The 12,953-nt window shown below is 42.3% G+C and overlaps 2 protein-coding genes across 4 annotated transcripts in view; one reads left to right on the plus strand and one right to left on the minus strand.

Moving 5' to 3' along the window:
* The window catches only part of PDLIM4 (PDZ and LIM domain 4), a 246,788-nt gene extending 243,207 nt beyond the window's left edge, over positions 1-3,581 (minus strand). The window contains exon 1 of the mRNA XM_071443204.1: positions 3,578-3,581. The gene's annotated coding sequence lies outside the window, so the exon portion shown is untranslated. The remainder of the gene's footprint in view (positions 1-3,577) is intronic.
* FNIP1 (folliculin interacting protein 1) overlaps positions 1-12,953 on the plus strand; it is a 64,132-nt gene that overhangs the window by 16,774 nt on the left and 34,405 nt on the right. For 2 of the 3 annotated variants that reach the window (XM_071443200.1, XM_071443202.1), the window contains exon 2: positions 10,505-10,631. In XM_071443200.1, coding sequence (XP_071299301.1) covers positions 10,505-10,631 — 127 coding nt within the window. Of the gene's footprint in view, positions 1-3,151; positions 3,927-10,504; positions 10,632-12,953 lie in introns of those variants that run through there. The other variant, XM_071443201.1, reaches the window with a different exon arrangement.

Raw genomic sequence — 12,953 nt, forward strand, 5'->3', positions numbered from 1 at the left:
CACCCGAGTGTGCACAATAAAATAACTGTTTGGCAGGGGGAAAATGCCCTGTTGTCTTGCAGTACCAGTTGGTATTATGGAGGTTTGTTCGGTGTCTTATAGTAGATTGCAACTGGAAATGTGATACAAAATGAACACAAATGTTTCAGTAGCTTAACCATGCATCAGATTTTTACTTTGATAGTTATTTTTATTTTCAGCATTTTTATCATGACGTGAAAAATTACAGCAGTGGATAGTCAATCTGCTGAGGTCTCCATGTTCTTAAAAGAGAGATAATTGTTTCATGTCCTACCCTCCAAGAATGCTCATAGGCAGATTTGTGGTTGCTGATGCTCCTTTACAATGCTGGTAGAGTCAGTTTATTCCAGTCATGAGACCTTGTGCTGGTAGTGAGAATCCTGTGTATGGAGAGTTTATAAACTTGTTTTTTTTTTTTTTCATCTCATATCAAAAGCACTTTTTTTCAGCATTTAACAATCTGTTTTCCTTTAAAGAGTAGAGGGCCCAAGTTTTGAAACTCCTGAGGGCTGTTTGCAATGATCTTTCTCATCGTTTGGGCTCTTTCTGACCTTTGGCTGGGCTTACATTTGTGTGTGCAGGTTTGAGTATGCTCCAAGTATATATGGAAGGCTCATGCTTTAACATCTCCACTCTTCCTCTCCAGCAGTGAGAATTTTTTTTTTTTTTGGAGGGATACAAAAATGCACCAAAAGCACATTTGTTTAGAAGTCTAGCTCAGTGGTAATCCTAGTGAGGCAAGTATTTTGTAGAGAAATGGTATCCAAGTATTTCTAGGCAGATTTCAAATAAAATCCTAATTGGTTTTCTCTCTTTTCGTCTAGTGTGGCTTCCAGCTCCTACCTTCGTGCATTACTAAGCAATAAATATTTCTTGGCTCACTCACTGGCTCTTTGTTGTGTGCGTTTACAACATGTGTGAGGAAGCCTTCCTTTAGAAGAAAGACTGAAAAAACTTGTTAAGGCAGTGAAGACCAAAAATTAATTATTTCATTACTCTTTAGCCTGTGGTTGGAGCAAACTCTGTTGTCTGCTTGGTTTAAAATCAGATGATTTATACCCAAAAGGTGCATATGAGCCTTTGCATTGGTTTTAGGTGTTTTCAGAAATGCCTTTGGCTAGAGTGAAGAAAGTGGTTATTTTGGTGCTGTTTGGTTTTGTCTGAGTGTTTCAGAACATGCCCCAGCCCCAGTTGGGCATGGGGGTCTGCAGAGGGGACCATTGGGCTCTGGGCTGCTGGATGTGGTTGAACACCATCACCCTCATCATTCCCATCTGCAGCTGGGTGGGTGTGCATGGATACTGAAATATCTCCCTGGCAGGTGGTGGGCTATCACAGGAGATTTTGATAGCTTCATTTTTTTGGACTTGAATGTTTTTCTGAAGCAGGGTAATATTACAGCTTTGTTTTTTCAAGCTCAAATTTTAGACACGCAAAAAAAGGAAAGCCTTCACCCTGGATATACACCTAGAGAAGAGGATGGTGCATATCTCATGTTAAAGATGCTCCAGTGTTTTCTTGGATATGGGAGTGGTGACAGTGTGTATAAACAAACATTGAATATCTGAATTCCTTCCTCAAGCAATAAATATTCACTGATCTGGCTAAAGCACTGTTTACTCCCTGTACAATTTGAGTCTGTCTCTATTTGCAGAGAAATTCCTTCCAGTATTTTTCCTGGTCAGTTGTTGGATGGAGGCTGGGTCAGCTTTCAAAGCACTTCTTTTGATACGCCTCAGGTTACCCTGAGGTAAAATGGAAACCTTAGATGTTACTCCTGTAAATAAATGTTTACATAATATGAGGCACTTCTCAGCATTGCATGTCTAAGAAAAAAGGTCACTTTTGACATCAGTAACCTTTAGTGAGTAGTGCCTTTCCACATAGGTAAAGGAAGTTACTATGCACTGCACATTCCTTCACTAGATCAAGAAGGTAGCTAGGAGTGGTCAGATGTTACTGGTTTTGTCTCCTAAAGCTTAGCATTTTAAGCTGTAAAGGCAAGATTTGGGCTTAAGGCATGGGTCCTGTAACCAGCACATGCCCAGTTTTGCTCATGTGAGTAATTCCATTGAATTGCCTGGCACTCATATATGAAAAGCCAAGTCTGTAATATATGTGTTTGTGGCATCAGGGCCACAACACATCAATTCTTCATTTCTAAATGAGAAACTTCCTGTGAAGCATGGTAACAAAAGATAATGGTTTTGTCTCTCTTTAGTTTTGCTGCTTTTGTGTCAAAACACTTGTCCAGCATCAAACATAAAACTATTACCATCCTATAAAAGAGCAACAAAACAATTGCAGTGGTGAGGGATTAAGGATTTCTCCCGAACTTAACCATGAGATGTGTTGCAGAACAGGGAGCTTTGTGTTCTGCTTTGGAATCCATTCCAGAGGACAAGCAACATCTGTCCTCTTGGGATTATATTATCTTTGAACCAAAGTCCATGAACAGGTGCACCAGTTCACCCACTCTGTGATGCAGTGGAACAGGAGATCCTGATGATAAATCTATTTTTGCTGCTTATGTATTTAAAATATTGGCAAAACTTGTAGGTTTTCAGACACTGAGGGGAAAAAATAAAGTAAGAACTATTATGCTGTTGCCTTCTGCCTTCGTGTATTACATGAGTTTTATCCAAAGATCATAAAGAATTAATAGTATGAGTAATTAGCCCCGCCTATCACAAGACTAGATGGCTTTTAATGTATGTGCATTGCGTTTTTGAACGCCCAATTCCTTCTTCACTTCCCCGTCTATCTGTCTCGTTCCTCCCCCACGGTTTAGCGATAAAGTTTGTTAAATAGCTCTTTGCTATTTAATGTTTGTTAGAACGCGCTTTGCTGTTGCCATGTCCGGGTACCCTTCGTCGCATGACCCGGAGCACAATTTAGGAAACCTTGTTTACAGCCAGCCGACTTGCTCGGTTTTTCTTTCAGCCCATTATTTTGGGTATTTAATGTTTTCCCCGTCTATGGCCATCCAATGGTGTTGCACATGCCCGTTTCTCGCCGTGTAATATTAATGAGCCCTCGCTGAGCGCACAGAGCGCTCTTTGTTCGGAGCGGCAGCGGGCGGGATGCGGGAGTCGCGCCGCAGAGGCAGCGGCGAGCGGGGGCGGCCGGGGGCTCCTCGTTCCCCTTCCCGCCGAGCCCCTGGGCGCAGCAGCGCTCGGAAGGCGCCGTGCAGGGAGGGCTGGCGGCCGCAGGTGGCCCGCGGTGACAGCCGTGTCACATGATGGCTGTCAGCGCGGGCTCGGCCGGCCTGCGCCGGGAGCATCCCGCCGCCGCTGCTGCCGGGAGCGTGCGGGCCGGGGGCGCCGCCTGCCCGGAGGCCGCCGTGCCGCGCCCTCCGCTCCTCGCCGGGCGGGCTGAGTGCCCGGCGGGGCCCGGGGCTCGGCCGTGACACGGAGCCGGGAGCGCCGATAGATGGATGGCACTGATGGCACTGACAGGTCCGGGCCGGCGCTGCCAGGACAGCGCTTGGCTTCCCTCTGAATTGCGCTGATCTCCTCTGCAGCAAGCCCTGGAAGAGACGGAGGAGCGGAGAAGACGGGCGCTCCTTCCTCGAGCAGAAATCCCAGGCGGTGCAGAATTGTGGGGCAGGATTTGGGTTATGAAACTGCGGGGCAGCGCAAACGCAGGCGGGTGCAAACCCCGACACTGCTGTCCTTAAGGTGGTTTCTGTGCTCCTGTTGCTAGGATTAAGGCTTTGCGTTGCAGCATGGAGAGTCTTTTGTTTGAGTTAAATTCAGACCTCTTGATATGTCACCTGACAGTCTTGTGGTTTTGGATGAATATGGCTCATTGCTATTATTAACCTGAGTTGGCAGCCAGGCACAACAGGAGTTTACAGGGATTTTCAAAAGTGGAGCTGCTCGGGGGACAAAGATGCTTCCCAGGTATGGTCACTGCACAGTTCTTGAGATAATTTTAATTATTTGAAAGCTTATTATTTTCCCTGTGATGAAAATACTTATTTTCCAGAGATGTTAATCTTCTAGAGACTTATTTTTTTATGATTCTTACTATAATTTTATGCTAAAGGACGTGACTTTTTTTGCCTGAATTGATTCTATCTTGTAACTTTGCAAAGGGAAGTGCAGTCTACTTGAATAATGTAATTTTGTTCAGTGCTAGTGAATTTAACTGAAAGGAGCTGTGTCTCATTTGTGTGTGGTTTTAATTAAAAGATATTTCAAGAGAGCATGAAACTTGTGTGTGTATGTGCATATATTTTGCATGTATACATGTACCTAAATCAGCTAAAACCTGAACAGGTACTTTTTGAAATGGCATAAGTGAAGTAGTCCCAAAAATATTTTATGGAATTATTAACAGTGATGGTAAATTCTGCAAGGTATGTGAATTGCGAAATTATTCAACATATTACACAAAATATTCTTGACAAAATCTTCCCACCAATTTATTTTCAGTGTAACACCCCAGATTATGATTACTGTGTTGACTAGGCTGCACCTAACCTGTCAATGTTATGTCTTTTTGCTTGTGGAAAAGGCTCTGGCTGTGGCTCTGGCTCTAGACTTTAGAGTATAAATTAGGTATCTTAATGAGAGTCAAGTGACTCTCATTAGAAGGGAGAAAAAATGAAAACAAACTAAAGTCAGCTTTATATACAGATAAAGAATTGGACAGAGCCAAGGAACTTGGCAGGCAGTTGAAGTTCAGGTCCAAGTTTGTTATACCTGTGAAATACCTGGCTGATGTACTTTGTTCCTGGTGCACAATATGTACTTAGTATAAGCAGTACAAGTTTCCTGGAGCTCAAGAAGTGCATCTATTCCAGGTGAGGATTGCTAAGCTGGTAAATAATGAGACTGACTTAGAGATGGAGCAGGGAGCTGACACAGTGCTGCAGTGCCTGTGGACATGTCACCCTCTTTCGAGAGATTAAAAGCAGGGGGCTTGGATTTATTTTTTTGTGTTTTAAAGAAACGTTATTTCCGTGGTATAAACCTGAAACATGTCACCATTGCAAGCAGTCAGGGGTGCTTGTCCCTGAGATGATCCACCATCTGTCTGTCCTTCCATGCTACCCAGAGCCCAGGTCCTGTGACTTGTGTGGAAGCCCAGCTGAGGTCAGGGAGGCAGAGGGCAGAGTCCCCCGGGCGCTGGGTGAGCTCCTTCGCAATCCAGCCCCGAGGGCTCCCAGCTGCCCTGGCCGAGGCACCAACGCTGCTGTTCTGGGCAGAATCAGCAAGTGCTCTCCACCACAGTCACACAGCCCTGACGTGACCTCAGCTCTTGTAAAGACAAATGTCTTGCAACGTTTTTTCTAAGTATAGGCCCTGTAGTTTCTCTACTTTAGGGAACTTTCTTCCTCCTTGCAGCCTTATGGTTGTGTTATGTCACCAGCACTTAAACGGAATCTCTCTCTTGAAATGCCAGCTTTGCAAATCAGCCATGCAGCCTGGATCATCCTTGTCTTGTGAATGCTGAGAAAGTTCTTTTGTGTTTCAGGTGCTTTGTGTTTCAGGTGCAGAAATAAATAACCTGCCCATGCCTCTAAGAGGAGATGGTCTTCCAAAGCTGCAAGCGTCATTAATACACATTACACTGCAGTTTTCATTGTTTCCAGATTAGTTGTGATTTTTCAGAATGGTCTGTGCAATAATGGTCAAATAATAAGTCAATTACTGAAATGCAGTAAGAAGGTATTAAAGTATGCACAAGACCCTCACCATTAATCCTATATACTCAACTTTTGTTGTATCTTCTCAAAGCCAATAGAAAAAAAACTAATAACAGATATTAGAAATCTGCATAGCTGTTTGGGCAGGAGAAGGGAATTCCTGGTTGGAAAAGGCATCTCAGGACTGAGAAGAGTATGATAGGATGGCTGGACTAGGCAAGGACCATTTTCCTTCTGGACTTGATCACACTTCCCTGTAGCAAAGGAGCTGCAGGATCCTATATACTGGGCTGTATGGGTACAGGTGAGTGTGCCTTGATGTGGATGCACATCTCCATGGAATGTGGAGATAATCTGAAATCCCAGTGCACTCAGTGGAACAGTCTCATATTTACAATGTTAGCTCTTCATGATAGATGCAGCCTCTGTCAAAGGATGTGTAGTAGAAGTTGGCTGGGTCGAAGCACCACTGCAACAAGGATAATACCCGGAGAATCATCTGCAGGTGCTGGGGATAAGCTCTGGAATCCCTGTGCCTCTGTTCTGATGCTCACCTAGCAGCAGTGAAGGAAGATGTTTCCTTCTGCCAGAGCCTGTGAGGGGAGCATGGGACAAGGTGGGCCCGTCTGCTCTGCCGGGCTGTTCCTGTCACCCTTTAAAAAGGTGCTAACATGTAAACCATGCAGAACAGATAAGCTGGCATAAACTATAAATATCATTTGCGTAGATGCATTTAAAAATAGTTCCAAGTGATTCATCACCAGGCAATTTTTATAACTATGGGTAACATGATGTAGGAAAACAATAGTTTGACTGATAGTTTCAACTTACTTTTTACATGTTTAGTCCTTTTCTGGTTTTGAGCAGCCTTACTTTTTAGAAAACTCTTTTCCAGTTCCTACTTGCTTAATATCATGATCATTTTGCTTCAGTTGCTTTACTTTAAGATTTCTAAAGTATCTGTTTTTATTAAAAAGTAACCAGATACAATCTAAGCCATGTTAATATAAACAGTTTTAAAAGTTGTCTCAGCCAGGAGGGAAGATAATACTAAGCTAAACCTTTAATGTAATGGAGAAGTGGTGTTCGTGTTCTAGGTGGGAATGAGGAGGAAGGAATGTACTGGGATTCAATTACAGGGGAAAATCCTGTATTTTAATTGTTGGAGTGGTAATGAAGGATTTCTGTGTCTGTTGTGTCATCTATTAAAACTTGCCCAGAGTGAAATAATACCAATTTACAGCCATTCAATTCTTGCTGAGAAACGTTGATGGTGGTGATAAACTCCAGGAACACAAGAAAATTCATCCTTAGAGAGCAGTTGGAATTCTGGATTGCTATGACTCTCTGTAGTAGAGGTGTCAGGAAGCATGAAATGGATTTGTAAGTGTAAGCTACAGGTGATATTCCTTGTGATTGAAGGTAAAAAAGGCAGAAAAGCAGAAAGGACAAAAAAAAGGGAAGAGCTGAACAACAGTAGGGCTTAAGTGTGAATATGCATTAAAATACCATTTTTCAGATCTTGGTCTCATTGTTGCTAGTTTCTAATGATTCCATTCCATTAATAATATGGGATTTTCCCTTTCTCTCCCAAAGAATTCCTTTTCTTTTGCACTCTGTGCTTTCATGAGTGTCTCTGTAGGGGCATTGGATCAGATGCCCTCCAGAAGACCCTTCCAACCTCAACCAATCTGTCATGGTGTGAGAGCTGGGTCTTGTTTCTAAAACATCCCATACAGCATTTATATGTCAACAGATTTCCTCTCCATATAGGTATTTTGAACATCTCATTCTAGAGGAATCCCCACTTGTGTAGTGGAGATCTCCACAGGAGCAGTGTTCTTGCTCGGAAGGAATTTATTTGTCACCAATTTTTCTTTCGTTCCATGCCTGAGGTCACAGCACTGTGTGGCAAAGTTGCAAACACTTCTACTGGTGAAAGGTATTTGGGGTTTTCTTGGTGGTGGTTCTTATGGGTTTTTTTGCCCTGGATTAATTTTGGGGTTTTTCTTTAGTTCTACTAAGTTTCAAGGAAAGATCAAAGAGTGGCAGATAGTTCATGCAGGAAAAAGTCCTCATTAAGAAACTGTCATTTCCAGAGCAGTGTGGGAAATGGAGACTCACCTTTCATTATCATTGCTAGAACATTTCATTCTACGTCTCCTGGTTTTCCTGTAGGAATCTCAAGAAAACATCAGTTAAATGTCAAAGTTAGTTTCCATTTATAAACAGAACTAATTATATTCAGAAGATCTAGGTCAGTTTTCATCTGCTGAAGAGGAGCGCTGGAGTGCTGCCCTGTTATGTTTGTTTTGAGAATGCCTCTTGCATGCAGGAATTTTATGTTTCTGGGGATAATCTATTCAGATATCAAGCTTAACAGTATTTTAAATCTGCTAACAACAAAAGCAAAGCTCTGTGTCCTGCTTCCCCCTCACTGGTGGGGGTGAGTTGGAGGTGCCAGGCTGCCTTCTGTTTACTGTCTGTCTGAATGAACTTTCCCCCAGCTCTCTGAAAGGCTCTTCTGGTTTGGGAAGTGGCCTGCTATTGCCAGGGAATGTTTTTGCAAGGCTGAAATGTGCTTAAGGATGCTATTATGTAACAGAGATAGTGCTTCTTTGGAATTATCACAAATTATGATGGATAATAGCTACTAAATGCTTGTCTAGAGAAAGTTGAAATGTCATGTGAAGAAGCTGAGAAGTAAACAGCTCTTGTTACTTTCATCAAATATGTTTCTGAATACAGCAAGAGTTTTATATTTAGCTTTCTCTCCTCTTAGTGTGTAATCTGCTCTTGGAGCTTTTTATAAGTAGACTTTCCTAAGATCTGGAACAGCTACTGCCTTCTTTGCCAATAATTTCAAAGTCAAATATCAAAAGTACTAGGTAATGGAAGACATGCTTTTGTCTGAGTGTGAAGGAAATTCAAACGCGTTGCAAGGGTGGAGCAAGCAAAAGCACCCTTCTGGCAAGCAAGTCATTGTTATTGTCACACAGTTTCTTTATAGGAACCACAGTGGCCTATCTGGAAAAAATGTTTGTTTCTGGACTTCCACTGATTCCACTTTAATATATGGAGGCTGTTCTTCCAGGAAGCCAGTTTATCCAGTGGTCCTCCTCACTTCTAGCCAAAGTCATGCTCTGAGCAGTTACCATCCCCAGCTCTAGAGCCTTTTGTGCCTCTCCGTTGGTAACACCCCAGGCATGTGTCAAATAGGGGCTTTGTTTTCTTACATTTTCTGAAATGCAAGATGGGGTTAATTAGGAGAGCCTCCAGTAAGTGGAAGCTCTGAGTTTGCCACTGTGCTTGGGTTTTGGTGCAGAGTTTGCTCAGTTTGGTGTCTGCACTTCGTGTGGGCATCTCATGCTGCGGGTAACGCTTGGCTTTAGGTGCCCAAATGAGAGGGTGTGTGGCTCTTTGCTCCCAAATCTAGACATGAAGTTATTTCAGCTCAAGTTGCTCAAGGTTTTCTTTCTTGTAATAAGTTGATTTGGACATTTGTTACACACCATCTTCTCTGCAGCTTCTGTTTTTCTCTCTTGTTGCTAAATGGTGCGGGTGGGCAGATTAGGAAATAGATTCCATCTCAGGAGAGTGTGTAACTGTATGTCTTGATGCTTAGTTTTACCTTGTTGGGACTACACTAGCTGTAAAACTTGTGTACCTATGCTGAGCAGCCTTAAAAACTTTGGCTAGGTGATGATGGCTTTGGTGATCAAATGGATTTTCTGCTGTTACAGAACCTATTGGTCACATAAAGTATGGGTGCAGAGCAGGAAACTCTTTGGGTGCTGAGTTAGAGGAGAGGAAATTTTACTAATGTCTAGCATGCCAGGTTTAACACATGTTATGGGTGTCTTTTTGCTGAAATTCATGTTCAGCTTCATGCAAATTGGGAATCTATCCTTCATTAATGGCTGGAAAGTTCCAGTGCCTTGTTTCTGGTCCTTGAAGTTCATGCTAGCACTGCTTGTCTAAAAGCCAAGAATAAGGAAGACAGAATTTCACTTGATCTAGGAAATGGCTTGTAAACTAGCTGAAAGATGATCCCTGGTGGTTTCATGGATACAGCAGGTATCTTGTTTCCTATCTTCCAAGAATTGAGATGGTGTCAGTGAAAATGGATTCCCAAGCCAATGGATGACAATGCTTGCTGGGCTTTAAAGTGATGGCTGGCTTTTTAAATTGAAAATTTAAGATGGTGGCTACAAAGCACCCTTAAAGAGGAGATTATGGAATGGTTTCCAAACCTGATCCTGGCAAGTTCTCCCTTTGAGACCTCCTCTGGAGTAGTGGCACTAGGAAAGGTTCTGAGGCTTCAGGAAAGCTCCTTCCCTTGGAAACCAGTTTGGGAATAGGTGTGTTAGGACTGCTTTGTGTGGTTTGCTGACCATGCCCTTGAGTCACAGTGGCTTATGTGGAGAGGGCCAGGTGGTTCTCTGAAACCACCCTGTGATTATTCATCTTGGGGTTTTTTATGTCTTTAAATGCAAAAGCTAAGTTCTATGACATTGATTCTAGATAGCTGGAACTTGAAGAAAACATCACAAGACAGAGCACAAGATCTATTAATGCTGCACACATCATTTTGTACAGTTGTAGAGGATTGGTGCAGTTTATGACAGTGCAATTTGGCACATGTAGGAGAAAGAAAAGAAAACAAAGGCCGTAGTTCTGGCTACAGGATCAAAGGGTTTAATGAAATGGCATTGAGTTTTCTGGACTCTGTTTTAATCTAGTTGTATATACAGATAATGTAAAAAGAGCAGTGTAATAAAGAGTTGTGGTAATTGATCCTTCTGCTCTTTTCTTTTTCAATTAAAGCTGGCCTTTGCCGGAGTTTGACCCAAGTCAGATCCGACTGATCGTGTATCAGGACTGTGAGAGAAGGGGACGGAATGTCTTATTTGATTCCAGTGCTAAAAGAAAAATAGAGGATGTTTCAGTGTCGGTGAGTATTTTGCTAATTTACATGTTTATAGTTGTATTTTTCAAATGGCCAAATTGATAAATTGCATACATTCTTTTTTAGTCACATTAACGTTTAAATGTTGGTTATATGCAGGGCTATATTTAAATGCCTGTCAAGTTGCAAATTATTCAGGCTTCAGGGGTTTCACTTTTACCAGCTTTAAATACTATAGTGATCTCTCTATTCTGGGGTTTATCTACTTTCTGCTCTTTCAGTGAGAAGGATTTCTTCCTGGGGCTGCAGCATGCAGTGCTGGGGGTTGAACCAGGGCCTGAACTGGGATTTATTGATCTAGTTTTGTGTCCTGGTGGGGTCTGCATTCTTAATCAGAAGGTCCCCCCAGCCCTGTGTCCTCTTGTGTCTTGTTTGGTTAACTTTTATCATTTGTTGTTTATATGCTTTGCTGACAGTTTTTTCACACAAAGTTATTTGAAAACTCTGGTTTTCCTTTTGGCATGATTTGCATGGTAATCTATTAATTGAAACTGAAATGGATGTGGTCAGATGAGGATACTTCCTTCTAAGGGCTCTGGACAGAAGATTAATTTCTGGCCACAGTGCTACTGAAAGTGGTGGTATGAGGCTGGACAACTTATTTTGCTGCTTTGAACTTCCTTGTCACCATTTCTAAAAAATTCACAAATCATTTTAAGCTCTGCAAGCAGAAAGCATGGTGTGCATTAATTGAAATTAATGATTCCAGCTGCTTTTACCTATAGGACTTACAAAGGTCCTTCTGTAAGCAGGAGTACACAAAATAACACATTACCTCCAAGCTCTGGTTTTCCTGCTGGGTGTGGGAGTACAGCAAGCAGATTTTTCATCCAGCTTTCCAAGCTCTTCCAGCCTGTTGCCAGCCTGATGCTCTTAACCCTGGTCTCAAGTCCAATATCCAAACCTCTGGAATCTGTGTCTTACCAGGCACAAACTCCCAGGCTTCTCCATTGCTTACTCCAGTGCTTTTATAGTGATGAATCAAGATCCCAATTTCCTGGTTTTTATAGAGAATTTGTGAAATAAAGCAGGTTTCACAAATGTTAAAAAGTTCGTTTTTCTTTTTTATTTAAACTTGTAAGAATGGTTCTCTTAGTTCCTGTTCTTCCTGAAGTTCTTGCCAGGAAAACAGGTTTTTAAAGACAGGAGATCTTTAGAAGTGGTTTATTGGTATGAATTGCTGGCTGTACTTACCACTATTACTTCATTAATAAAAATAACTTACAGTATAAATCCTCTTGCCAGATTGAAATTAATTTTTTGAAAGTCTAAAACCTCTTTAAGATAGATGTGTACTTGCCCACTGAACTTGCAGACTTCACTGTTTTGGGTTACTTCAGAAAGCTCATTGACTGTGGCATCTCAACAGCCACAGGATAAATGGCTGATAGTGGAGCTGATATGGTTCAATATTAATGTTCCCTATTTCTTTGCAAAGGGAGAGGGAAACAGCTGTACTCACCATCTCCACATGAGACTTGTGGAGGAAAACTCTTTCCATGGCATTTGAAATACCCAGAAGTCATCTCTAGGAACTCTATACATCTGTTTTTCATAGTACTAGGATTCTTTGAAAATGGATATATTGAAACATTTGCTTGCCATGTATCTGCCTTCTGCAGCATTCAGGTAATGTCATGTCAGGCAAAGCTTTTCTCATGAAACAAAAGTTTGCAGGTAAAAACCTGCAGGAGAGTCTTCAGCTGGGCTTGATGTGAGCTCAGTGTGGGTTTGTGCAGTGAGCAGGATGTACTGGCCATTTTCAAGGAATTGCATTGTTCCTTTCTCTGCTCTTTATCATGATTTTCATTAGCAAAGACACACCCTGCCTATACAAAGCCAGATCTTGGCTCTAAGCACATTCCAAGGCACTCTTGCCCTTTTGCTGCCAGCCATGTGTGGGCTGGGCACTCTTTGGTCTGAAAAGGGTATCTGTTCAGCACCCCACTTTTTGTGCAAGGCTTTCTGCATCTCTTCCCCCTCACCCCCATTTTCTAATGTGACTTACACCTCTGGATCTACAAATAACACTGGGGAGACATTTGGAAGAGTGCCTGGCAGTGGCCAGAGTGTTCTGGTTCAAGTCAAAGCAGTCTAGCACAGAGAATCAAGAGGGTTTCACTTTGCTTTATGGTGCTGTGCTCTTCAGTTCCCATTTTCTGTTATCAGACATGAAAGCAATTATAATTCAAGAGTTGTATGCCTGCAAGGTGAGATGTATTTTGGTCTGGTTTATATGTATAATCCCTACATATGTCAAAAGTTGTGTGTGGTGGGCCAAGGTTGAACGTGGCTCGGGCATTTGAA

This window comes from Agelaius tricolor, unplaced genomic scaffold, assembly GCF_023055355.1.
Source record: "Agelaius tricolor isolate 1412-34295 unplaced genomic scaffold, bAgeTri1.0.p SCAF_18, whole genome shotgun sequence".
NCBI lineage: Eukaryota > Metazoa > Chordata > Aves > Passeriformes > Icteridae > Agelaius > Agelaius tricolor.